Source organism: Syngnathus scovelli, chromosome 3 (genome assembly GCF_024217435.2).
Source record: "Syngnathus scovelli strain Florida chromosome 3, RoL_Ssco_1.2, whole genome shotgun sequence".
NCBI lineage: Eukaryota > Metazoa > Chordata > Actinopteri > Syngnathiformes > Syngnathidae > Syngnathus > Syngnathus scovelli.
In genome coordinates this window covers 13,571,498-13,597,251 of record NC_090849.1, presented here as the reverse complement: position 1 = coordinate 13,597,251, position 25,754 = coordinate 13,571,498, and the positions used below count along the sequence as shown (strand labels likewise).

General features: G+C 39.4%; 1 protein-coding gene across 2 annotated transcripts in view; it reads left to right on the top strand.

The window, feature by feature from the left end:
* The window catches only part of dock5 (dedicator of cytokinesis 5), a 30,991-nt gene that overhangs the window by 3,200 nt on the left and 2,037 nt on the right, over window positions 1-25,754 (top strand). Inside the window, exons 2-48 of one of the 2 annotated variants that reach the window (XM_049716661.2) lie at window positions 798-881; window positions 1,103-1,143; window positions 2,735-2,790; window positions 3,043-3,139; window positions 3,271-3,419; window positions 3,521-3,656; window positions 3,740-3,897; window positions 5,484-5,565; window positions 5,972-6,101; window positions 9,195-9,267; window positions 10,217-10,359; window positions 10,508-10,633; window positions 10,758-10,882; window positions 12,614-12,712; window positions 12,908-12,980; window positions 13,094-13,197; window positions 13,396-13,576; window positions 13,805-13,902; window positions 14,017-14,106; window positions 14,218-14,318; window positions 14,437-14,571; window positions 14,649-14,760; window positions 15,097-15,167; window positions 15,338-15,444; window positions 15,590-15,726; window positions 16,677-16,772; window positions 17,090-17,188; window positions 17,450-17,620; window positions 17,702-17,802; window positions 18,982-19,040; window positions 19,267-19,421; window positions 19,627-19,712; window positions 19,999-20,155; window positions 20,253-20,293; window positions 20,359-20,449; window positions 20,536-20,655; window positions 20,961-21,050; window positions 21,645-21,749; window positions 22,014-22,155; window positions 23,158-23,239; window positions 23,322-23,406; window positions 23,526-23,612; window positions 23,703-23,879; window positions 24,630-24,713; window positions 24,796-24,933; window positions 25,141-25,313; window positions 25,482-25,626. In XM_049716661.2, the coding sequence (XP_049572618.1) occupies window positions 798-881; window positions 1,103-1,143; window positions 2,735-2,790; window positions 3,043-3,139; window positions 3,271-3,419; window positions 3,521-3,656; window positions 3,740-3,897; window positions 5,484-5,565; window positions 5,972-6,101; window positions 9,195-9,267; window positions 10,217-10,359; window positions 10,508-10,633; window positions 10,758-10,882; window positions 12,614-12,712; window positions 12,908-12,980; window positions 13,094-13,197; window positions 13,396-13,576; window positions 13,805-13,902; window positions 14,017-14,106; window positions 14,218-14,318; window positions 14,437-14,571; window positions 14,649-14,760; window positions 15,097-15,167; window positions 15,338-15,444; window positions 15,590-15,726; window positions 16,677-16,772; window positions 17,090-17,188; window positions 17,450-17,620; window positions 17,702-17,802; window positions 18,982-19,040; window positions 19,267-19,421; window positions 19,627-19,712; window positions 19,999-20,155; window positions 20,253-20,293; window positions 20,359-20,449; window positions 20,536-20,655; window positions 20,961-21,050; window positions 21,645-21,749; window positions 22,014-22,155; window positions 23,158-23,239; window positions 23,322-23,406; window positions 23,526-23,612; window positions 23,703-23,879; window positions 24,630-24,713; window positions 24,796-24,933; window positions 25,141-25,313; window positions 25,482-25,626 (5,192 nt within the window). Of the gene's footprint in view, window positions 1-797; window positions 882-1,102; window positions 1,144-2,734; window positions 2,791-3,042; window positions 3,140-3,270; window positions 3,420-3,520; window positions 3,657-3,739; window positions 3,898-5,483; window positions 5,566-5,971; window positions 6,102-9,194; window positions 9,268-10,216; window positions 10,360-10,507; window positions 10,634-10,757; window positions 10,883-12,613; window positions 12,713-12,907; window positions 12,981-13,093; window positions 13,198-13,395; window positions 13,577-13,804; window positions 13,903-14,016; window positions 14,107-14,217; window positions 14,319-14,436; window positions 14,572-14,648; window positions 14,761-15,096; window positions 15,168-15,337; window positions 15,445-15,589; window positions 15,727-16,676; window positions 16,773-17,089; window positions 17,189-17,449; window positions 17,621-17,701; window positions 17,803-18,981; window positions 19,041-19,266; window positions 19,422-19,626; window positions 19,713-19,998; window positions 20,156-20,235; window positions 20,294-20,358; window positions 20,450-20,535; window positions 20,656-20,960; window positions 21,051-21,644; window positions 21,750-22,013; window positions 22,156-23,157; window positions 23,240-23,321; window positions 23,407-23,525; window positions 23,613-23,702; window positions 23,880-24,629; window positions 24,714-24,795; window positions 24,934-25,140; window positions 25,314-25,481; window positions 25,627-25,754 lie in introns of those variants that run through there. The other variant, XM_068650148.1, reaches the window with a different exon arrangement.

Genomic DNA, 25,754 nt, shown 5'->3' with positions numbered 1-25,754 from the left:
TATTTTAGACGAGGCATTTCACAGCTAAGGGTCAGTCATAATGTCCTAATAGATAATAATAATATGATGTATTACAAGTGCTCCGGAGTAGGGGACGCAGACACTCTAAAATTTATTTGCCTTGGAAATCTGTGTAAAGGTTTTATAACGTTCACTATGAGACACAAATTTAATCATTCATTTTTGGGTGAAAATTTGTTCTACAGACCAAAGTGTGATTACGTTAGTCAAGGTGCACTGTGAAATGTAGCCTCCAGCACATGCAAGTTGAAACATATCGCTGCTCATAGTTCTGTGCTTGACAGGCTGCATGCTCCTGCAGCTCCCTTCAGTTATGACAAGCTAACTATTGTGTTTTCTTTAAAATACACTTACACAATACGTGTATATATTTGCCTGCGCATGCATTCTCACTTGATCGTGCCCATGACTCTGTAATGGTGGTGGTTTAATAAGCACAGACAGGGTCACCTTCGTGAAAATAGTTGGGCAGAGTGATTACAGGAAAGTTTAGGGTTCACCAGTGGGTCAGCTGGGAGAAACTACAGGGCGGAAATATTGATCAAAAGAAAAATGAGGCCATAAAGACAGTTTTTTGAGCATTGACTCAAGCTGCCAGCTACCTACCCAGTCTCTTCACAAGACTGTTAACTTAAGGCGTCATTTCAATTACAAAATATGGCCTCAACTTCACGGTTTGCTGTTAGAGGAAACCGAGGGAGAATAAATCAAAAGATCGCAACTACACAGGCTCAGCCAGTTTTCCTTTGATTCATTTTTTAATTTTGTCCTTTCAGCGATCTACAATTACGATCCCCACGGTGAACTGGAACTATGTTTACAAGTTGGGGATACTGTGCACATACTAGAGAAACTGGAAGGTAAGTGAGTCTGAGCACGCAGCAGGTCACAACACATCTGTCTTTTCTGTCTGAGCAAGCTGATGCATGAGATGAGAGTTAAGCTGTCATTAAACATGTTGTGTAATAATGAGAATGAGTGTGTAGTCTTGAACATTGTCCTGAAACTAAGACCGTCAGTACTCCCTTAGTCTCTGTCCTCTCTGTGCAATGTGATTCTTTATTAATTTAAATCTCCTCAGGCTGGTATCGGGGATACACACTACGAGAGAAATCACATAAGGTATGCAAATCATTAGCGCATCATTTTTCTGAAGTTAACAAGGGCCACAAATGAACTGTTTTATCATTTCCAAATATTCCTTAAGATCTTTCCCTAAAGTTTTAAGATCATATCAAAGGGACAAGTATGTTTGTACAAGTCTCGTAATAGTCTAAGTTGCCCGGCCGCAGAGATTGACCGTGAAACTGGAAATATTAATTACACCAGGGTTTTATTTCTGAAATATGGGTCCCTAGCATACAGCTCCATTTTTATCCCTTCCAATTGAGCGTTTTTCTACCACATGGACTTTTTTAACTATGTGACATTAGCCTTCAACTCTGGTTAGATGTCCTTGTTTTTTTTTTGTTTTTTTTTTATCAGCCATATATAAATTTTTTGATGTGCGGAAGAAAGTGTTTTTTCATCTTCCAGTTGGTTTTCATCCAGATCACATGATGAGAGCTGGTCCCGAGCACGTTTGGAATCTCTTGATAGCAACTTTTGCATAATTGGGTCACATAATTACACCATTGGCCCCGTGTTTTCTTGTCGTTAAATGGTGAGCAACTTTTGTAAAATAAGCCAATTTTTTAATTTTCACTTAAAATGAGTTCATGTAATACTAAATAAATCGGGACTTTTTGGGAAACAATCTTATCTTGCGCATGTCGGGGCAGCTTTTTTCCCTATCAGGTCTTTGAATCCAACGTCCCACGCTATGGTGCGTTCACAGCACATGGAAAAAACAAGTATCAGTATTGATGGATTGTTGTCTGTTTGTAGTGAAGTTGAATCTCTCCAGACACTTGACGATTCATAATTACATTTTGGATGAACAAATCTTTGTTCCGTCTAATTTTTCGGGTAGAATAAAGCAATGAAAAAGTAAATTTGACGTAACTTGGCCACTGCAACTGTTAAAGTGGTAGCTATTTAAGGCAGTGGGGAAATTATGCCCACTAAAGTGAAACTCATTGATGTAAAATGATAAAATAATCAATTTGCAAGGCCATGTTAACTGTGTTTCTGCTGTAAACAAACTGAATTTGCACATAGCGTAAACTACTAACCAAACACTGATATTAGTTCATTTTCATTTTTTTTGTAAAGTTATACAATGTTACTGCTTGTAACAAGGACAAAAAGGAGATGCTAGAATAAATATATCTTGTGATAAATCATTCATATTGGAGATTTCAAAAAATCGTATCGAATTGAGGTTTGAGTGAATTGTTACATCCCCAGTGCAGAGTTTCCAGAATCAGAAGCATCTCTTAAAAAGTTAACTGAAGATTTAAATAAAGAGTTCCTGGTAGTAAAGAATAACAAATTAACCTTTATCTGCTGTCAGATTTGAAAAAAAAAAAAAAAAAAAAAAAAGGCTGATTTTGGTCAAAATGCAGAATATCAGCGTGGGCAATAATCGGTCTCCCTAGTTCTTAATTAAGTCTAGCATCAAGGGACCAGTGAACTGCAAACATCAGGATTAAAATGTACAGGGCAGAGAGAAAATAAATAAATAAATAAATTGGAGTCATGCGAGTGACCGTTGCCTAGAAAAACTGAATGCCTTTTTTTGGATCACTAAAGTGTTTGATTCTTTCTTCAGGGAATTTTCCCATCTTCGTACATCCACTTAAAGGAAGCTTCCGTTGAGGGGATAGGGTAAGCTCACATATCAATGTCATTTTGTAATACACTTTGCCCTTGCTTTGCCACACTGCCAGTGACATACAAGTGCATTTATAATCATCTTAACTGTAGATTGAGAAATGATTTTCTCAGCTGTGAAAGGAAACCATTCATCTATTTATCATGTATACAAATACTCTTGTGCCTGTTCAAATGATACAATACGCTCAGTGAGCAATGAGCCACTTTTCCAATATCCTATTATTCTGCTTTTGTGGCTGTTAGCCAGCAGGAAATAATTATTCCAGCAGATTTACCACTGGTGCAGGAGCTCGGGGCTACTCTGAGGGAATGGGCACAGATATGGCACAAGCTCTTTGTGGTACGTTCACTTGACTCTGTTTCTTTCTGCACACATTTGTGTTATATTTTCCACTTTTTTTTCTTAAAAGTAGAACATTTTGTTGCCTTGTAAATTGCAACGTTACCTGTTTGTAATTTTTTGTGTGACAGGCAAACAAAGCCTCCCTGTTCAAGAGTGTTCAGCAGATGGCCTACAGTCTTATAGAATATCGATCACAGATAGTGTCAGGAACACTACCGAAAGATGACCTTGTAGAACTCAAAAAGAAAGTCACTGCCAAGATTGACTATGGAAACCGGTATGAATCTTGTTGACTAACTGCCCTACCATAGTTTGCCCTATGACACCATTGTAAACTATGTGACAATCTCTTAACCCATGTGGTACTGTGCCGTTCAGGATTCTGGGCTTGGATCTGGTGGTGCGAGATGAAGCAGGAAACACACTGGATCCAGACTTTACAAGCACTGTCAGTCTGTTCCGTGCTCATGAGACTGCATCCCGTAGCGTTGATGACAGGATACAAGAGGAGAAGGCATGTAAATTCATTGACATACGTATGTTATTTGTCTCCATATCTGTTAAGCGATGGTGTTTTTGCTAATTTTTTTTTTGCAGACACGGTTACAAAATCTTCAAAAGAGGCGCCAGGCCCTGTTCAGTTCTGTTCATACTTACAGTCTCCTCATGAACCTGAAAAACTTTGTATGCAACATTGGAGAAGATGCTGAGCTGTTAATGTCTCTTTATGACCCTGATCAGTCAGAATTTATCAGGTTGGCTCCTCTCCTCTTCTCTCTGAACTGTATAGTGAAACGCCAAGTTTAATTTTGACCTAATGTGGATAGTTGTAGAAAGTGATTGCATTTAATGGTCTAAAATTTGTCAAAAACCGAAAGTGACTGTAATGTAAAATTTGACTGGAATGTAATATAATCCATCCATCCATTTTCTGTAGCGTTTGTTCCCACAGGGGTCGTGGGCGTGCTGGAGCCTATCCTAGCAGCCATCAGGCAATAGGCGGGGGACACCCTGAACAGGTTGCCAGCCAATCGCAGGGCACATAGAGACGAACAACCATTCACACTCACATCTAGGGGCAATTTGAGTTAACAGGGTGCGGGTTCGATTCCACCTCCGGCCCTCCCTGTGTGGAGTTTGCATGTTCTCCCCGTGCCCGCGTGGGATTTCTCCGGGCACTCTGGTTTCCTCCCACATACCAAAAACATGCTTGGTAGGCCGAATGAGCCCTCCAAATTGTCCCTAGGTGCGAGTGCGAATGGTTGTTTGTCTCTTTGTGCCCTGCGATTGGCTGGCAACCGGTTCAGGGTGTCCCCCGCCTACTGTCCGATGACTGCTGGGATAGGCTCCAGCACGCCTGCGTCCCCCGTGGGGACAAGCGGTATAGAAAATGGATGGATAATATAATATACAATATAATATAATATAACAATGGACATAGAAATTGTGGTTAATAATTTAAGACTCGAAACTGCTGCATCTTCAAGATTATAGATTCTTGCCACCTTGAAAAATTCAGTATCATCACATGAATTGATAAAAATCAACTTCCAAAATATCAGAAAATTATCAGTATAGCATGTTTCATTTTTTCTAATGCAGTAAATAGAAAAAATACTACAATACTTGTATGTACTAAACCCGCTTCACTTGATGCAAGGACAAGCAAATGAGATGTGTATAAACGGGAATAAGGATTTCACAGGCCACAACTACGTTGATTGCAGCTTATTTGATGATCTTTCATACGAACTAAAGCGTTATGAAATAAATTTAGCTGATTTTTTTGCAATATGACTGTTCAAAATCATGTCACTTTTTCACTGAAAGGAGATGGGTTTTTTTCAGCACAAATAAAAGCAGTTCACAGGTGTCCTAATAGAATTTCTATAGCACACTAAACAACCTCTTTTTAAAGCCCCCTTAAAAGCAGCCAGTTGTGACAAAGGGTGCTGATGGAAGTTCAGCTTTTCGTTGCCATGATGACTAAGGGTAAAGGCTGTTTTAAGGCTGAATCTGAACTCTTGAAGAACAACACAAGTGTGAAATGAATCATAGCCTCCACTAAAACACCAATAGTATATATTGTATTTCCACTCATAAAAATGGCACCTCATCACCAAGTTGCCAAATTACACACCAATTTGTTTGTGAATCTGCTCCGCATAAAACACAGGCACATTAGCACTTGGCTTTGAACCGATTAGTCATCTTGTCAATGCGTTGACTACACCATAGCTTGTAGTCAAATAAATGCCACTCATATTTTGGGAATTAGAGGTTCTAGCCTACTATAAGGACGTATTGTATTTGCATAATATGTTTCTGTGTTTTCATACAGTGAGAACTTCCTGGTGCGGTGGGACAGTATGGGGATGCCTAAAGAAATTGAAAAACTCAACAACTTACCAGCACTCTTCACGGTAAACAAATCCCATCCTGGTATTACTATTACTATAGTTTCAAACCAAAATAATGCAAAACCTACTGAAAACTGACCCCCCCCCCAAAATAAATCATGATTTTAAAATATTTGCATACGTGTTTCAGCTACTATCGGGAATGCCATTTAAGCTCAATATTGAATTTTTATTGAAGTATTTTATGCCCTGACATCGCAAGAAGAGATTTATTTACAACTTCTCAAAGGAAATCATGACTATCTTGACTTACAAAGTCATCCAAAACGTCAACACACGCCGATGGAAGGGTTCCACTGTTGTTGCGTTCATCATTTAATATTACTTATGTGCACACGAGCTTCGCTGACATACTGTTTTCCACGAAATATACCCAGAGATCTGTATTATTTGACTTTTTGACATCCAGGAGCTGAGCAGAAGTGACCTGATGAGGCAGCGTCTCTACCTCGTGTGTCAGATCATCAGAGTTGGAAGCATGGAACTCAAAGAGGGGAAGAAACAAACAGGTGGACTAAGGAGACCATTTGGTGTGGCTGGTGAGGCTCATTTACTTACAGTCTAATATTACTCTATTTATCCAATTCACAAACCATTCAACAATGAAAATTGCATTTCTTTGTATAGCAGTTTCTTTTGAATTGTACTGGTGTGGAAAGTTAGGAAACCGTGTGCTGAATTTAAATGGCAACACCTGTTTTATGACCTAGAAAATACAGAATGAAAGACGTCAGGAAATGAGTTGAGCAACCATGTTTTTGCATTTGGCCTGACAGTTAGTGGTGAAATGCATTCTTCATAGCAATTGGGATGAAACTACGGACATAAAACGTGTCTAACTCGGTAGACACATTATACATTTCTGCCAGGAAAATAAAACACATTTATAAGTTATGAACAGTTATGAACCATCAGAATTTCGTTGAAAGGAGATTAGGAAAACTCAGTCTGGTGGAATATTTTGTCTGGATGCTTTTCCAAATTTGAGGAGAAAAACATGAATATGCATATCGAAGGAAAACAGGTGGAGCTGTGCATGAAGACAAACCTCACAAAGAGGCCAAAAATGATGTCCTACTTTTAGCGCAAAGCGGCTTCTTCCTTATTAGTTCTGGTTTTGGTTCATTGATCAGTCCATTTGTTTATTGCTTGTTGACAATGTGTATTATTATCTCCTGCATTTTTACAACTAGTAACCAGACTTTAAAAGACTGCATAGAAAACTCTAAAATAAAGCATTAGCATTGCATTAGCAATCACACTCAGTAGCAGGAAACCGCTGGATTATTCAAAACATGCCGTCTGATGGTCCCCAATGTCAGCAAGAGTCCTTTGAAGGTCACTCACAACGCAAAGAATCTACGAGAGAGAAAAAGGACTATATGGGGCAGCCAATTTTCCTATTATTGATCAGATAAAAAAAAAAAAATGTAAGGATACGAGGTTACTCACCAACGGACAAGTTATTGGCTGTTAGAAAAAGGCAATTGTTTGTGTAGTCAACCATTAGCTGCAGCCAGCATGCATGCTGTCACTCGCAAGATTGTTTATTTATTCCTGCACCCTGGCTTCCTATCACAGGAAACTTCAATCATACTCCTCTCTCATCTACTAACTCCACACAGCATGTATACTCTGAAACAAAAGGCAATGAAACTTGCCACTGAGAGCGAAAAATACAGTTTGGTTCTTCTTTCCCTCCTTTGGGGAATCGAATCACAACCTGATAAACCACGAGTCCATCAACAGCACACTGGTGGAAAAAAAAGGTGACCAACGTAGGAACTGTAACAGCTTGGTCTTACGATTTATAGAAAGCAGTAGCAGGAGTGTTTTAATGTCACCGGCTGTCTTTTTAAACGCATATTTTAATGAATTTTCTTTAAAAAAAAAAATTGTTTTGATGTTGGGTCAAAATGTCTGTTAAGAGTGAACTATATGGCTTAAGATGTGTAAAACAGGAAGCCTTTGAGAGAAGATCTTAATTTAAGATGTCTGGTCTAATGCCACTCTACTTTGATCATATTACCACATACTACACAAGAATGTTAAACCCCGAGTGTACGGAATTCCACTAAGTATTTAAGCTGTTGATGTTTATAAACTATGGAAGGTATGGAATTGTTGGAAACATCTACAGACCACAGAATGTTGTTTTGTGCAGTACAGAACATTCCATTTTATGCGGTTACACTCGAAAACAGTATCTCAAATGCCGTACATTTTATGTAATTTCCTCACAGCTCAACACAGACTACCAAGGCATCGGTGGTGAGCAACTGCAAGAGAGTCAATTATGGTCAAGCCTTTGGCCAGCATTTGAAGTCATTTTAGTGGCGCTGCACTGCATTTATTTCTTTATCTTTGCTTTAGAATACGCACACCGAAAAATACAGAAACAAAATTAAAGTCCTATAATGTGTATTCTTTTGAGCAGTTCACATCAGCCACATTGATCTTTGGTTTTGCGGCATCCAACTATAGTTGTGTGAGATGATTTTTTTTTCAACCCTAAAAAAATATTATGTTAGTCAGTCAGTCGCCAATTCCTGCTCTGGTGTCTATAGTCCTAATGGCACTACTGGAAGAATTAATAAAGTGCACTAATCAAAGAAAATTCTTAATGGGGTTTTTCATTGATCTAAAAATGTCTTTTGACACAATTAACCACTCACTTGGTTATAAAGTTATCAGTTTGTCCAAATAGGTCCCCATAATTCAAAATGCTCTTATATTACCTCTACTGTAACGCAATGGTCTCTGAACAATCCTTTTTACAAACTTTCCAAGTTAGCCAAGAAACTACCCCAAATCTGCCGTACATGATTTGTGATGCGAACTGTCTCAGCATAAACGAGCAGACAGATCAGCGTTGTGCTTCTTGGGCTGTTATCCATCATTGGCTTTGTGCGTAACTCATTGTGACAGTTATGCTTTTTTTTCTCAGTAAATTAGACATCAGAATGGTTGGCTATAAACGGTCCAAAAAGCCCACATAAAACCTGATGTATCCTCCACGGCGGCAAAGAAAGCTGTTGTGTGTGTGCAGTCGCAAGTTTCAATTAAACACACATTTTTTCCTGTCACAATTCTCATACCTGCCGCCTAGATTTCTGATTGTTGCAAAAAGGTTCGATTATGTATGCTATGTATAATATTATTAGAGCATCTTGTACATTAAAAAAAGACACCAAACCTGATGCCTGTATGCTATGTATAATATTATTAGAGCATCTTGTGAATTAAAAAAAGACACCAAACTTGATGCCTAATCTCTGTAGGCTCTAGCTTGTCATGTTACGCCTACACAAACACACTACTACTTCCAGTCACAATTCTAACAGTGGCTGTCTTGCAATCATTAACATAATAAAAAAAGTTTCCCTTGGATCATTGTTTGTGTCAAAAAATAAAAAATTAAGAAGCAAAAGGAAATCATCTGAATAAGATTTTTTGATGGGGGAAAATAATGAGATTTTCACCAATGCTATTTTGAATGCTGCTAACAACCATGTGTGGCAGTCTTTCCACTTGCTCCATATTTTGTTGTTTTGTTGTGTTATACACAAGAAATTATTTGCATCCAACAAAGGCTACTGGGGGACGTCTTTAATGCTTTGGTTTGATTGCAGTGATGGATGTAACAGATATCGCTCATGGCGAAACAGATGATGAGGACAAACAGCATTTCATCCCTTTTCAGCAGTGAGTCTTTTGATGTCGCTTTTTTTTGTACCTTTGACTGGGTCAACTTTATTAAAATGTCACATGATGATGGAAATGTTCTGGAAAAGCTTTTGCCTTGCTCTGGTCACAATGTTTGATCGAACAAAGGCGAAATTCAAAGAATGAAAATGTCTCAACCTTTCATTAAGAGGTCTGAAATCCATCCATCCATCCGTCCATCCATCCATCCGTTTTCTAAATATTTTTTCAAACTACCTGGACTGGACTGCACTTATTTTCCACTACACCTGATCTCATACATATACTGTGTCTGTGTGTGTGCGCCATATTAATACAACAGTAGTGTAGGTAGAGTTCTTTTTAGTCTATTTAAGTATCGATTGAACTTGATTTCAGGATAATGTTGTGTTGTGTAAATCAGGTAAAGCATCTCTAGATATTTTACAACTGAGGCTTTTATGAAGAAAAGAAAAACCCTCAACAGTTCCATTCGCCTTTTGCTTTTCTTTTTGCTAATTAATTTCATAAAAAGTTTTGTGTGCAATAATGAGGACATTTGCTCCTCAATGTTATTAGTTCGTGCAACACAGAATGACATAGTCTCGTACGTGGCAGAGCTCTAATGCTACAAATGTCAGCTTTATTGCTGATGACAATAAAATCAAATATGAACACTGTTAACCTTGGATGATTGTTTTTGATTGCCCTTCTAAAGCCCGGCCCATAATTGACACAATGCATATTTGGAGTGACCTAACTTACTGCATTGAGGTAGTATTGTATTGTGATAGTTATGCTGTTTTTTTCCTGTCAGCGAACAGAAAGCTATTATGAAGCAAACCTTTACCACTGGATGCCTTATCCAGCATTGCCTTTGCTAAACTTTGCTCTCCATTTGTTTGTCAGCTATCAGATTTGTGGTTGTGTTACTCCTTTTTTCTTATTTCCACTTTCTGCACATTCTCAGGATAGCTATGGAGACCTACATCCGTCAAAGGCAGCTCATCATATCTCCCCTCATCCCATCTCGAGTCATAGGAGAGAATGAGCCACTCACTGCTGTTTTTAACAAAGTCATTGCCACGAGGGAGGTCAACCACAAAGGCCAGGGTAAAATGAAGCGCTCACATAGGTTCTATCCCCTGTGATTTTAGAGTTTGTGCTAAATTCACATTTTGTAAAATAAATCATGTGTGAATGTCCACAGTATATGTTTTGGTGTCTGCCTCATTGATTTTCTTTTCATGTTTGCTGGCAGGCTTGTTTGTGACCCTCAAACTGCTCCCAGGGGATCTTGCACAGGTCAGGAAGGACTATCCACATTTTGTGGACCGTAGCACAGCGATCGTCAGAAAAATGGGCTTCCCAGAAATCATCCTCCCAGGTGACTTGTCTTTGTTTGTTCTACATACTGTCAGGCCATGTTCATTCAAATTGCCTACAGAGCAGCAAGTAGGGTACATAAATTGTTGGCACATTTACCTGATCAACTATTCTCCTTCCTCCAGGTAATGTGAGGAATGATATTTATGTTACCTTGCTGCAAGGAGAATTTGACCGTGGTAAAAAGAAGACGCCCAAGAATGTGGAGGTCATACTGAGCGTGCATGATGATGAAGGCAATGCCATGGAGGTAATATTGGCCAGGGAAAAATGTGCACTTTTTACTAATATGATTTTCAATATTTAATACAATATTTATTGGTAATTGTCATTAACCACGTACGATGACATATTCCACAGACTGCCTTTTGACTGATTTATTTTGATTCCTTTTAATTTGTTTTTATTTAGTTTGTCCCCCTAAATATATATGTTAGCGCTGCAAAACCTGATGAGTTGTTTCAATTCGAATGGTTTTAGGAAACCGATTGCAAAGATTCACATAAGGGAACAGAACTGTTTGATTAGTTTACAGGTAACTCATAATGTTTAAGTAGCACAAGTGAAATTAACTTGGAATTAAAATGTTGCATTCATCCCAATGTGTTTGAAATGAATCAACACAACTCTTCTGAATGAAGTATTTGTCTTTTTCACTCACGTTACCACGTAAGTTACATGAACTCAGTTGTATTTTATTAATCAAATTATTACATTTTAAATTTGGAGCAACTCAATCTGTTTGAGGAAATGGGTTGCAAAAATGTCTTTGGGTTTGAATAACTCAAACAATTTAAGCATAAAGAAATATCTGATCACCAAGAGACTCAGATGTTTATTGTTTCAGTAACACAAGTGATTTGAATTTAATTCAGTTAAATGAACTCAAACCAACTTGTCTGTATTAAGTACTTGTCTCCTTTCCTCAAATGTTACCACTGGAGTTATAGCTACTTAGAACTATTTATTTCATCTAAGAAAAAAAAGTATTTCCTTCATGCTTTTATGTTACATTGACACAACACACAAATACATCTTCAACCCTTTATTAAGTGGAATGCTGCACACTCACAAGTGAGACATTGCAGAAACAATGCAAACATCTGCACATGGTCGGACATAAGAATTAAAAAGGCACCCAAAAAAAATCAAATATTGCAGGCATACTAAATAAACAACCAAACAACCAAACACAAGCTCACTTTCAAGGCCTCCACTTTGGGGTTGAGCTGCTTTCTTCCAGAAACTCAAATGGAACTCAAATGGGGTTCATAGATTAGTGTGAACAGAACACAAACCAACAAACAAGCAAGTCTGTGCAAGAGTTATGGCACATTACAGCCTGACACTCAAGGATGATTGAGACTTAGTGAGTTATAAATGGAATTCTTGCAGGCACCTCTCTTTCACTGAGCACTGCCACCAGAGCCACTGATTCCTCCTGGGTTGCACCCTCCTCCTGAAGAGAGAATGTGTGTGTCATTGTTAAAATAACCAAGTCCATAAAATGGGTAATAATGGAAGAGAAACACCACTGCCACATATTACATAGTATGCAGTATAAAAACAGGCAAGTTGGGAATTTTAAGACATACAAAGTTCTACTTTCATGTACTACATTATGACCAATAATTATGTCCTTTTTAACATAATTGCTCTAAAGGCAGCAAGTCTCGGGTTAAGAATTTTAAATATTTTTTTTAGCATCTGAAATACAAAAAAAAATTAATAGCGCAATGTGCGTGAACCTCTTTTTAAGTGCAGTATTTCAAACATTGGAGTCATTCTTGTTAACGTCCACTCATTTTAAAGTATTTGAAATACATCGGAGTGATTAATGTGGAATATATAAAGATGCCATTGTTTATTTAAACACATTGGGTTTATTAGTTCTAGTATGTACCTCTATCATCAGTGCAAGTGACACTAGATTGTATGTACAAGCAAAGCCTAAATATTAATTCCAATTTTCACTTTATAGAAGGCCATATTTCCTGGGGCTGGTTATGATGGTATTACAGAGTACAAGTCTGTCATATACTACCAAGTGAAGCAACCCTGTTGGAATGAAACAGTGAAGGTAGGTCCCACATGCAGCATTGAACATGACATCCCATGGTTTCAATTAATTTGCGAAAAGGATTTAGTACAGCCCAGTGCAATGAAATAATTTTAAAGGAGAGATGCCGAGGCAGAATGTGGTAATAATATAACTGCAAATACAATCATGTATTTTGTAAATGTAATCCCTCTGCTTTTGTCTGCTCTCTACAAGGTAACAATTCCCATTGAAGACGTGTGCCGCTGTCACCTGAGGGTGATGTTTCGACATAGATCCTCCCAGGACTGTGAGTCACTACGACTTGTTGTGTGACTGAGTTGTATGACAATCACCCACGCGTAATCCCTCCACCATGGTAAATACCGTAGAGCTCATCTTCTGCTCCTCTGTATCCTTCAGCTAGGGACAAATCAGAAAAACCCTTTGGAATGGCATTTGTCCGCCTAATGAGAGGAGATGGAACGACACTCAGGGACGGAAAACATGAACCCATCGTCTATAAGGTGGTTTCTAAAATTTCTACTTTCATCTAAAAGAAAGAGCACATCGATACACCTGCATAAATAAATTGCATAGTCGGTGCACAAATGACAGTTTGGTGATTGATTGATTACGGAATGCTCCATGATAAGTTCTATGCAATTAAATATCCATTGATTTGTTTGCCTCAAGACTCATTCCTTATTTTGTGAATTTCGTAGGTTGATGTGAAAAGGGCAGATGATGCAAAGGTTTATCTGACCTTGCCAGGGACCTGGGCTGAAGTGGAGGAGAAGGAGAAACAAACAGGGAAGCAGTTCCACCATTCAGGAACGATCCCTGTCACTAAGGACAGCTTTCAGATTTCCACACTTACTTGCTCCACGAAACTCACTCAGAACGGTATTTCTGTCTGTCTATAAATCAAAATATTTCTTTTTCACAAGTCATTTTGAAGGTGAAACTAGTCTTACATCGGAACGCTCCGCAACACACGATGCCGCATTGAATGAATTTACCTGAGATGTTGTGACTTCTATTCTGTGGACAGATTGAGATTTATTGCTGGTTTGATGTGATTCACATTGGAAAAGTTTAACAGCTGAACCTGATGTGTTTACAAATCTTTAGTTGATCTACTCGGCCTGTTGAACTGGCGGTCTAACCCAGATGATCTTGACCAGATACTGCAGAGGCTAATGGAGGTGGAAGGCGGAGAGATTGTTAAAGTGGGTGCTCTGCGCTACTTATGTCACATTCACTATTTAATTATAGCCATTTTAAGATCATTTTTAACGAGATTTTTATAATGTGCGTTGGGATTTTTTCCTTTTTTTTTACAGTTTCTCCAGGATACTCTTGATGCTCTGTTCAACATCATGATGGAGACTTCAGAAAAGGACACCTATGACACACTGGTGTTCAACGCCTTGGTTAGTATTTGAGCTGCAGTTGACATCTTTTACCTTTTGGCAAGGCTACACTTTATCATGATACATTTGCATTTTCTTCAGCCTTTTACGAGGTCTCTCTTTTTTCCCTAGGTTTTTATTATCACACTGATTGGTGACATCAAATTCCAGCACTTTAACCCAGTCCTTGAAACCTACATTAACAAGCACTTCAGTGCCACTTTGGCTTATATGTGAGTCCCTACCGCCTTGAATTGCTTGCAAAATGACACCCGTGATTTGTGTGCTTCTCCACCTACCTTATAGTGTAATTTTCATAAGACCTTAAGTCAACCTAATTTGCATTTTCAGGAAGCTTACCAAGGTGCTCAACCACTATGTGGGTCATGCGGAGGAGCCTGTCCTTACTGAGAATCTCTATGCGGCACTCAAGGCTCTCAAGTATTTGTTCAGGTTTATTGTCCAGTCTCGGATCCTCTACCTAAGGTATCTGAGAGGCACTCATACTCTCACTCCTACTTTGAATTTGGAAGATTAGCTTGTAATGTGATCCACCTTTGTAGGTTCTATGGAAACAGTGAAGACGGGGATGCTTTCTTCAACTCAATTCGCTCTCTGTTCCTGTCTTTCAACACTCTCATGGACAGACCGCTTGACGAAGGAGTGAAAATAAAGGTTTGGGCTGTATAGTTTTTTTTTTTACTACTGCCAAAAGCTATAGGTTAACATAGCAGTCCATTACTGTATGACTTGTCAAGTTAGAGTTGCGGCCCACTGAGCGATGCGGCAGAACTTCACTCGTGTAGCGTGCAGGGTTCTGACACAAGATTTCACGCAATATACTACGCCGCTTCCAAACATTGAAAATTATAGCCAATCAAAATGCACGGACGCTTTAGCAAATCAATAATCTGCAAAATAGTTATATACACTACCTCCTGAAATTGTCAGTTAAATAATACAGTGCTAAATTTATTCAACTTGTTGACACCCTGCACTATGTATTTCCAGGGAGCAATATTGAAATATCTCCCCAGCATCATTAATGACATCCAGTCTGTGTTTGATCCTGTGGAGTTAAGGTAATTCTCTAGGGGGGCTGCACATCTTGTAATAATGCTTTTTGCATTGTGAATTATTTCTTCGATTTTTCTCAGAATCCTGTTGCTGCAAGGTTAACAAAACATTACGTGAACTGTATTTTTCTGTGCCAATTACAACACAGACAGTGAAGTGCGCTCTCATTTTACAGCATTCTGCTCTCAAAGTTTATTGAGAGCATTCCCGACTCTCAGCTCGTGCGTCAGAAGCTGGGCTGTATGTGCAAAATGGTGGAGAGTGACCTTTTCATGCAGCCAGGTAGCCACATAATGAAATTTTACACAAGATGCATTGAAAACACAAATGATTGCCTTTGGCTCAGAATACTTTGTCACAGGCCCCACCGTGACTCAAAATGGAGCCTGTCATACTCTGACCACAGCCCTCTGCTTTGTTTCCACAGATTGTCGAGATGTCCTTCTGCCACTTGTCAATGACCAGCTGAGTGGACAGCTGGATGATCACTCCAGTAAACCTGACTATGAGGCTTGTGTTCAGCTGCTTAGCACTGTGTTGGACATCGTGGATCGCAAGGATGTGGTAAATAGTCACACTAACAGATCAAAATGACTGGCACCTCAGGATACATACAATAACAGAAGCATCTTGTCAAAACAAGATTACAGTCACACATGGGCAGGATTTAAAGATATGCAGATAAAAGACATGAAAGAAAAGCTTAAATAGTCAAATGCTTCACATTTTGTGCTATACTCTCAAACACATACTAAGTGGTTGTGAATGCAGAGAGAGAAGCATTTACGCTCGTGTGTTTCCTTTTGAAGGAGTACTAACACGAACACAATTACCAAATGTATTCGCTTTTGTTGTTGCTATTCTTTGACTCCTTCCTAGACTCTCACCTTTAGGGAAGGGATGATCCGTTGCTGGGTTAGATGGGCGGTGGCTAAAGACTGAAGGTCTCAGTCTTTGGCCACAGTCCAGCCTACGTATTAAAACTTGAGACGTGGAACGGCAGGGAGCGAGTTTGAATTTGTTGGCCTCTGGCTTGGTACCTGTGCAATGGGGTTCAGCCTTGTGGAAAAAAAGATAGCCTTGTCTCCCTTTATAGGTTTTGACTTTAGTTTGTACAGTCAAGCCCGAAATTATTCATACCCCAGGCCAGGGGTATGAATAATTCCGGGCTCGCTTGTATTTGTATTAAACAGCAGCTCAGAGTAACCACCCTTGTAGGAGTCTTTGGAGGGGGTTCTGAAGAGCGCTCTTGCTGCAGAGTTGCCGTTCAGATCTGGACTGGTGTGAGTGGGAGGAATACCTGATAGCCAACCTGAACTCAAGTGCTGCTTTGTCATTGGACTTTATTGCTCATCACGAACATAACGTACTACATGTTCAAGCCAGGGTGTCCATTGCCGCACTTTGTACCAAGACCGGATTTCATTGATCGACTTTGATTTATGATGGATACCAGAGGACTCAAATTGAGTAATACTACAGTACTTTATACTAAACAAATTACATTTGTGCAGGGTCCAACCAGGGGACACGTTCAGATGATAATGGAGCGCCTACTTCGCAGGGTCAATCGCACTGTCATAGGCATGGACAGATCATCCCCCCTCATTGTAAGTTTGATGTTGCTGCTGGAATATATCCTTGAGAAGTGCAGACATTAGTAAAACTAAATGCTTTCTCTTAAAGGGGAAAGATAAACTATACAGCAGGGGTCTTCAATCCTGGTCCTTGGGGTGTTTGAATCACGTGTGTTGCAGCAGGGAGACATAACAAACATGCAGGACCCTGAGGCCCGGGATTAAAGACCCTTCCTATACACTTGTTAACATTTGCTTGAATAGAAGAAAGTCGGTGCTCAGAATTTTTTTTTTGTCAGGGGAATTTCTGTGAATGAATGTAATGTTACAAGTCACCTTCTCTGTTACAGGGCCACTATTTATCTTGCATGACAGCTATCTTGAAGCAGATGGATGACGTGCATTATGCCCACTATATTGGCACCTTTAAGACAAGACAGGATATCATTGTAAGTGTTTTGGTGTTGCCCTTGTTAGTTGCAGTACACCTCACAGCTACCCATCAATAATGGACATTATTCCACTTTCAACTACTAGAGAGAATATTGATTGTAAACATATCATGCATTTGATGTGAATGACATAATGAGGTCAGTGGGCCCGCTAGTGGTCGGAACATGATGAGTGCCCGACATACATACAGCAATGCTGTCTTTTTGAGCTAATTGAATTTCACCTGGCGCTTACAATGAAGCTTCTCCTATCATCAGGACTTCCTCATGGAGACATTCATCATGTTCAAGGACCTCATGGGAAAGGTATTCCCTGTTGACTGGATGATTATGAACCTGGTGCAGATGCAAGTTTTCCTAAGGGCCATAAACCTGTATTCCGATGTCCTCAACACGTATTTCTTAGACCAAGCACATTTTGAACTACAGGTATGTTTTGTTCATCATACAGAAACTTACAATGTATGACTTTGTGTGGTATAATATTTTAAACCTTTGTATCCCGCACAGCTGTGGAAGAGCTACTTTCATTTGACCGTAGCATTCCTCACCCATGAGACACTGCAACTTGAGTCCTTCTCTCAAGAGAAGCGCAACAAGATATTAAACAAGTGAGATTTTTGCATTCATGCAGTTTATGATTGTGTCTCACCAATTGCATGGCAAATATACACTCACCTAGTAACATTGTCACGGTGCGCCAATTTCATTGTTTTTGCTGAAAATAATGTTGTTGTTTTTTTTGTTTGAATTGTTTATTCCGGCAAGTGCACAACACATTTGTTACAGTTCCATTTCACATCTGACATGACTTGTCGAAAAGGGAAGCGGGTGGAAGCAATTTGCTTATCTAGTCCCGTCCCAACTTCAACCAGAGTTTCAGTGGCTGACACACAATCTACATTGCTATAGTTTTATCCATGGTGATAATATTAAACATGACACCATGGTTTGACAGCAAACATGAGAGGAGTGATAAACCATGTAGCTTTTACTCACAGGGACAAAATAGTTGGTACTGTGAGCTAATAAATAAATACAAATCGTTAGTGGTACTGAAATAACTCGAAACTGAAGAGACTGGATATGACAAAATGTATATTAAAAGTTACAGACAACACTGGAGCTATTGTACTTTGTAGGTAAACGAGTGGTTAAGCTTGCTAGTAAATGTTACATCTTACTCACTTCAGTCTCTTTTAAGTCTATCTGATCCAGCCTATTTGCACACATAAAAAGGAGGTATATATTTACAAATGGAGCTTCTTGGTTATGTATTAAATATACATAAAATAGCCTTGAATGAAATAAGAGCTGGTTCAGCTATTCTTTCATTGTTCTTTTGATGTCAGAACTTTGATTTGACTCAAAAGTATATAAAAAATAAATGATGTTCCAATACCTTTGGAGTATAAGAATCTTTAAACCATTTTTAAACTGGAAGTACGAACAGCGTGACTCAACCCACTTCACAACAAGCGACAGTTTGGGAGAAAAGTTCCAATACCCGTGGGTTGGAGTTTAGTTCAAACACTTTTTAAGAAGTGCGAATGAGGAATGTTTTTCTAATCTTGACACATTTATGTCTGTCAGTGGTTTGAACTTTGACGGGTTGAACAATGCGTGATTGACAACCGCTGATAGAGCAACTACACTTTAATTTTGTTTTCGTAGATCTGCTCTATGTATCGAAACGCATGGCCCATTTCAAAAGATGTCTATCGGAAAACAAGTTCAATTCTACCTTTAATGAGGAAAACAAGTGCTAAACTGATTTACATTTGCTACAGATATGGTGACATGAGGAAGACAGTTGGCTTTAAGATCAGAGATATGTGGTACAATCTTGGTGAGTATCTTTTATCATATATTTGCGTGAAATTATTTATTTGGAGCCTGCCAGTAATGCAGGCAGAGTAATAAGCCAATGTTTTTATTGTTCGGTTTCATTGTACTTCTTTTGTTTACAGCATTATTAAATTTCCCTATGTTTGTTGTGAGATGAAGATGCAGCTTATTGCCTTCTCAAATCATACTTGTATTCTTCCGAGGGCTAATCTTTTGTTATCCTTCAGGTCCCCATAAAATGAAGTTCATCCCATCCATGGTCGGACCTATTTTGGAGGTCACTCTGGTGCCTGAGCCAGAGCTGAGAAAGGCTACAATTCCCATCTTTTTCGATATGATGCAGTGCGAGCACAATTTCAGCCCCGGGCGCACATTTGAAATGGTACACTCTCCAATCTTATGCACTGTGTATTTCTCTAAATACCATCCACATTTGTGTTACATCACTTGTTGTCCATTTGACTCTGTGCTTTTAAGTGCCTGTATATCCACCATCCTTTTTTATCTTTTCACCAACAAAGCGTGTGTGTGTGTGCGTGTGTGTGTGTGCGGGTGTGTGTGCGTGCGTGTGTGTGTTATCACTCCAGTTCGAAAATGAGCTGATAACAAGACTGGATCAAGAAGTTGAAGGAGGTCGAGGGGATGAGCAGTACAAAGTCCTGCTGGAGAAAACGTAATTTTGGTCACTTATCTCAATTTTGCTCATTAACTGAATGGATAGATATTTGATCTGAAACTCTACACAAGTGGCTTTCAGATATTCTTTGAAGGTGCAATGTCCAAGAATTAGCCCACCCTCAAAAACCTTTTATTGTAATTATTATTGTATTATTTTAGTTTTTGTATATTGGATTACATTGCAATTATTGTAACTCCTGCATTAATGACAACAATGTGCTAAAATTTCAGATAGAGGGTTCTTACAGGCCATCTAGTGAAATCACATTGTGGACCAACAGGTTACTGGAGCACTGCAGACGCCATAGATATCTGGCACAGTCCGGTGAGGAGCTGGCGCTTCTGCTGAGCAGCCTGCTGGAGAATCTCCTGGCATACCGCACCATCACACACGATGAAAGTCCCGAGCATCGCATGAGCTGCACTGTCAATGTGCTGGTACGGCCCACTCGTGTGTTCACAAAAAAATCCTCACACGTTTGTGCTTGCACGTAAGCAGTTATTTGACATGACGTTAGTGTGCTTTCTGATTTAGAATTTCTACAAGGAAAAAAAGAGGGAAGACATTTATATTCGGTAAGTCAGGCATGACATCTGACGCTTTGATTAAATGCTGCCTTTTAACATGTTCTTATAATTAGGTACTTGTACAAGCTACGGGATTTACATCTGGACTGTGAAAATTACACAGAGGCCTCCTACACTCTGCTGCTCCATGCTGAATTACTTGAGGTGTCATTTACAAATCTCACTTTTAACATTTTAAAGCATTGTCGTGCTTACAGACTTATACATCTTAACTATTGATTTTATACCAGTGGTCTGACAAAACCTGTGCGCCTCATCTGATTCCTCGAGATGGGAAGCATGTGTGGACGCAACAGGAGTTGAAAGAAAGACTTTTCCAGGAGATCATATGTTATTTGGACAAAGGCAAGGTGAGTATTGCTAGTACTGCCACTGTGCTAAGGTCGCCCTTTAATTTTAGTCTTTGCGTAATTTCTTGAAGTTTAACTATTTCATTTATCGGCTTTGGGTTCTTTGTTGTGTCATTATTCAATCAGATTCCGCAGCGTTTATTTCCCTTTTAATTTTGGTGCGGTTGAACCTAAATCGCAACATCTGTCAGAAATATCACAGTTAAATCTTTTTCTGAAATTGTCCAGCCTAGTTACACACTGTTGCTTATCAATAGTTAGTTTTTGAAGCCATTTGCTAAGTGACTGTGTATACATGTTCCCAGATGTGGGAGAAGGCTATTGAACTTGGCAAGGAGCTGGCAAAGATGCACGAGAGCCACATGTTTGACTTCATGGAGCTCAGCCAGCTACTGGTAAGAACATGTACATCACACTTCCGCCCTGAACTAAAGTGCTATCTCCGCTACAGAAAACAAATCCATAAATAGCAAATGTATTTGTAGACGTGAGTGCATGTTTTTTTTCCCCTTACCACTGTAAATGTCTGTGATGAGTAATGTGCCAAAGGGTGAAGGCAATTAGTTTAAAAAAAATTGAAGGAGTTGAAGTATGCATGTGTGTGTCATTGCAAGCACCCACACAATTTTAATTTAAATGTATTTCGAAGAATCCAGTTATAAATTGATCAGTATTAGCACTTCAGTGCAATTTAGGTAATTTATTTTTCGCGTGATGTGCCCAAAGCATCATTGTAGTCACTTAGCATTTTGAGCACTGTGGCGCCACTAGTTACTCTGCATGTGTGTCAACTATTTATTATGATAAGTAGTTATAAGTACTTATTATACTTTTATTTTGAACAATCCAGTTAGTAGTAAGTTCTATAATGAAGAACAATTTTTTTTTTCAATTGTGTCGAGCAACAAGCCTTAATGTAAATGTAAAAATTTAAAATGTGGTAAACACAAACAGACAATTTATGTCAACACATTTATTATGTCTTGCAGAAAAAACAAGCAGAATTCTATGAAAAGATCATGCATGCTATGCGACCACAGCCAGAATACTTTGCTGTTGGATATTACGGCCTTGGATTTCCTTCTTTCCTCAGGGTAAGTAAGAAATGAGTGCTTATTTTAATAAACAAACATGACATTTTATGTACGTATTCACAAACTGGCTCTATGAAACACTTTCTGTTTAAAAGCTCTGCAATATTGCTCTTATGTCATCAATATTTTGATGCTTCAAGAGCCATGTTACATTGACTTCAATCTTTTTTCTTCAGTTTGTTTCTTTTTCCCCTCCATCAATTGCAAACTTGAGTTATTTTTTATTGTCCTCTGTTTCCTAATAGTACATATATTTTGTTCCAGAACAAAATGTTCATCTACAGAGGCAAAGAGTATGAGTGGCTGGAAGACTTCAGTTTAAAATTGCTTTCTCAGTTCCCAAATGCCGTTCGCATGACCAGCACAGCGCCTCCCGGAGACAACATCAGCAACTCTCCTGGACAGTGTATCCTTGAATTTGAGAAAATTGTTGAGGTCACTTGTTCAATTGTTCAAAATGTTTGTCTACAATAATTCATTGGGAGCTCTTCTTAAGGAAACTAGGACCTGGTTGGAGTACATTGCTGTGAATCCTCAGGGAAACACTTTTGGGGGAAAAATATTTTTTCCAATATAAGCCCAATTCTGTGTGCATTCTTCCATCCACTCAGATCTGTCATTTGTGCACCAGCACTTAGGGTGAGGGAACTCTAAAGTGTGGGTATTTCCTTTCAAATCTAGTGCAAGCAGAATTTTTTTCATCTCTGCAAAGAGCTTTTGCACTTCAGATAAGCTACTGGCACCTTGGAGTTGTTTTGAAAGCTATTTAAACTACTCTCACCAACCCACTATTATAACAACTACTGTCATTGTAATGGTGTGTTAATTATTCCATTTTTTTCTATTTGCTTCTATGTCGGTTGTCAAACTGCCAATGTTTAAAGTGACTCGCCCGGTTTGCAGCACAAGGAGGTTTGGGCACCGCTGATCTGTGTTATGGCAGACATGCAATCCATGGACCTCAGTCATGACCACAATCATTAAGTTTCTTTAATGGATTTATTTCATACAAAAAAATACAGTTTTAGACTGTAGTGTGTATGCACCAGACGGTCTACAACACATTTCCTATATCTGGTATTTTCATCTTTTAAGTGTGTGTAATGGGTGTGTCGGAAGTGTGGACAAGACTATGCGCATGGATGAAAAGTGTGTTAGCCCAGACTCTCGGGAAAACTTGGCACAAACAAAACATAGCGCTGTCATTATAGGTTTTAATCTATGAAGGTGGGCTCGCTCGATAGGTAATCTTATTATGGATATATAATTTCTTTACAGTCATAATGTAGACAACAAACCATCATGTGATTAAGACACCCATTCTTTAAATGAAGAAACAATGCTGATTCATCACAATTTGACTGTCCTTCCATAGTACTACTTGTTTTTATCCTTAGCCTACTTTCAGACATCCAGTGTTTTACTGTCAAGCCTGTGCTCATTGTACCACAGCAATTCAAAGACAAAGGTGTTCCAGAGCAGATACTCAAGTGATTAAGTGCTCCTTTTACCATTTAGTAATTTTTTTAGGTCTTGCCACCAACTCTAATCACCAACTCTCTCTTCTTGTAGTTACTACCGAACAAATGAAGTGGAAAAATTCCAGTACTCTAGGCCCTTTAGAAAAGGGGAAAAGGATCCAGACAATGAGTTTGCAGTGAGTGGATTTTATTGTTCTTGACTGATTGAAGCGCTCGTTCAAAAAGTCCATAATTTCTCTGAAATGTATAAACAACACTGTTTGCACAAAGTCTCTATTTATATGCTGCCCTATAGACGATGTGGATTGAGAGAACCACTTATATTACTGCCTATCGCTTCCCTGGGATTCTGAAATGGTTTGAAGTCAAATCCGTCTCTGTGGTAAGAAGCAGCCCCATATTGTTTTCAAGTTCAAATTGCCATCATTCCTTGTAACTTAGCCACTTTCCAAAACATTCCCATGATGCGCAGGAGGAGATCAGTCCTTTGGAGAATGCCATAGAGACCATGGAGATGGCCAACGAAAAGCTGAGTAACTTGGTGCAGCAGCAAGCCTGTGATCGCTCACTGTCCATCAACCCACTGTCCATGATGCTCAGCGGCATCGTTGATCCTGCCGTCATGGGTGGCTTCTCCAACTATGAGAAGGTTTGCGCCTCTCTTCTTCCAGGACATTGGATGCTTTGTGATTTCAGCTGCATGTGGGATAGAGATTTGTTCCCGTGCAAAAAAATAATTAAGTTGGAAATAGATTTGCTGCTAGTATAATGGGCCAAAGAAATTTGTCATTATCATTTTTAATATGTGAAATGGTGGAGTTTGCTTAAAAATAAAGTTGAATTAAATTGAGTTCAAAATGCACCTTCAAAACAATCCAGCAGAATAAATTCAGTCATAATATTAATTGCTTAGTTCTCGGTGCAAATAAACTGTTTAGTGTTTGGGATTAGTGGGGAAAGTTTTTTATCATTATTCCAATATTTGTTGTGACTGAGCCAGATTATATGACTCGATTTATGACTTGCTTGAACCAAGTAATGACTTGACTTGCTTGAAATCTGGAGGCTACTTGGTTTGCTTGAATTATTCTGCCCTGCAGCAACTCGGGCCTTGCTTGAGACTTGAAGGCTACGACTTTAGACTTGCTTGTGGCTTGCTCATATGTGACCTATTCCCACTTGTGGAAAATACACTTCAAGTGTATTTTCAATTCCTAATCACAATTAAAAAAAAAAAAAAAAAAGTGCCATGAGTTCTTGGTAGATTCGAGCCTGCTTTACAAGGGAACTCCTGTTGCTTATTTGTCACGATGTTGAAACATCTTGAATACAGTGTAGCTTGCGGCAGCATTTGAAGTGTGCATGTATATGATTCTTTCAACTTGTTCATCCTCTTTAGGCCTTTTTTAATGACACCTACATTCACGAACACCCAGAAGACCATGAGCGTATTGAGGTCCTTAAACACCTCATTGCCCTGCAGGTAACCAACCGCCTGCACCGGCTTTGTCACTAACACAGGTCTTATTGCACATGTTGCGTAACACTAACTCTTGCCCCTCCAGATCCCCGTCTTGGCAGATGGCATTCGCATCCATGGGGAGAAGACGACAGAGCAGTTGAAACCCTTACACAATCGCCTGGTTACTTGCTTCCAAGACCTTCGGGAGAAAGTGGAGAAGCATTATGGCGTCATAACCTTGGTGCGTGGCCTGCTTCAAACTCAATATTGAAAGATGCCAACTTGACCCTTTGGCCCTATCACACTATTCCCATTCAAAGCACGGCGAACATTGTTTTAGTCCAGGCTAATACATTTTAGCCAGTGCTTGGCGGCTCCGATTTTTTTTTCCCTGCCCCTCGCCTGCCAACATTCCCTCATGATGCTTAATCCTATTTGTGTGTCTCAGCCCTGCTCTCTCGCAGAGAGAAAGAAGAGTCGCGTGGGCTCAGTGGTGATGCCCTACATCCTGTCCTCCACGCTGCGTCGCATGTCCACTGTGTCAACGCTCTCCAATGCCTCCTCAGCCCTCTCCAGCGGCTCTGCATCCTCCGATGGACCCTCGGCCGTTTCCTCCCAAGAGTCAGTCCCCGCACTCCCTCATTGGGCCCCCTTTTGTCTCCCTTAGTCAGCGTCTGTGTTCGTACTCACTGATCATGGGGGCAAACCGTGGCAAATTTTTCATTGTGTTATTGCCACAGTCTTTAATCCTGCTGCATGTGTTTGTCTTCCCCTATTATTCACAACCAGTTCGTTGTTATCCCGCCCCAGCGATCGCAGGACCTCAATGTTGTCCCGCTCAGAGGAGGACAACAGGATCGCGAGAAAGAACAGGAAAGAGTGGAGTGTGAGCAAGTCTCAGGTCCTGCTGGAGAGACAGTCGGATGCAGATGAGGTGAGTACTGGTGTTCATTTTCTGACCCAGTGCCATAATCATATTCACATTATTGTGTTATCCAATTGTGAATTGGGAGTTGCTCAAGTTCCCCGTTTAATGAAAATTCTCATCTTTCTTTTACACTT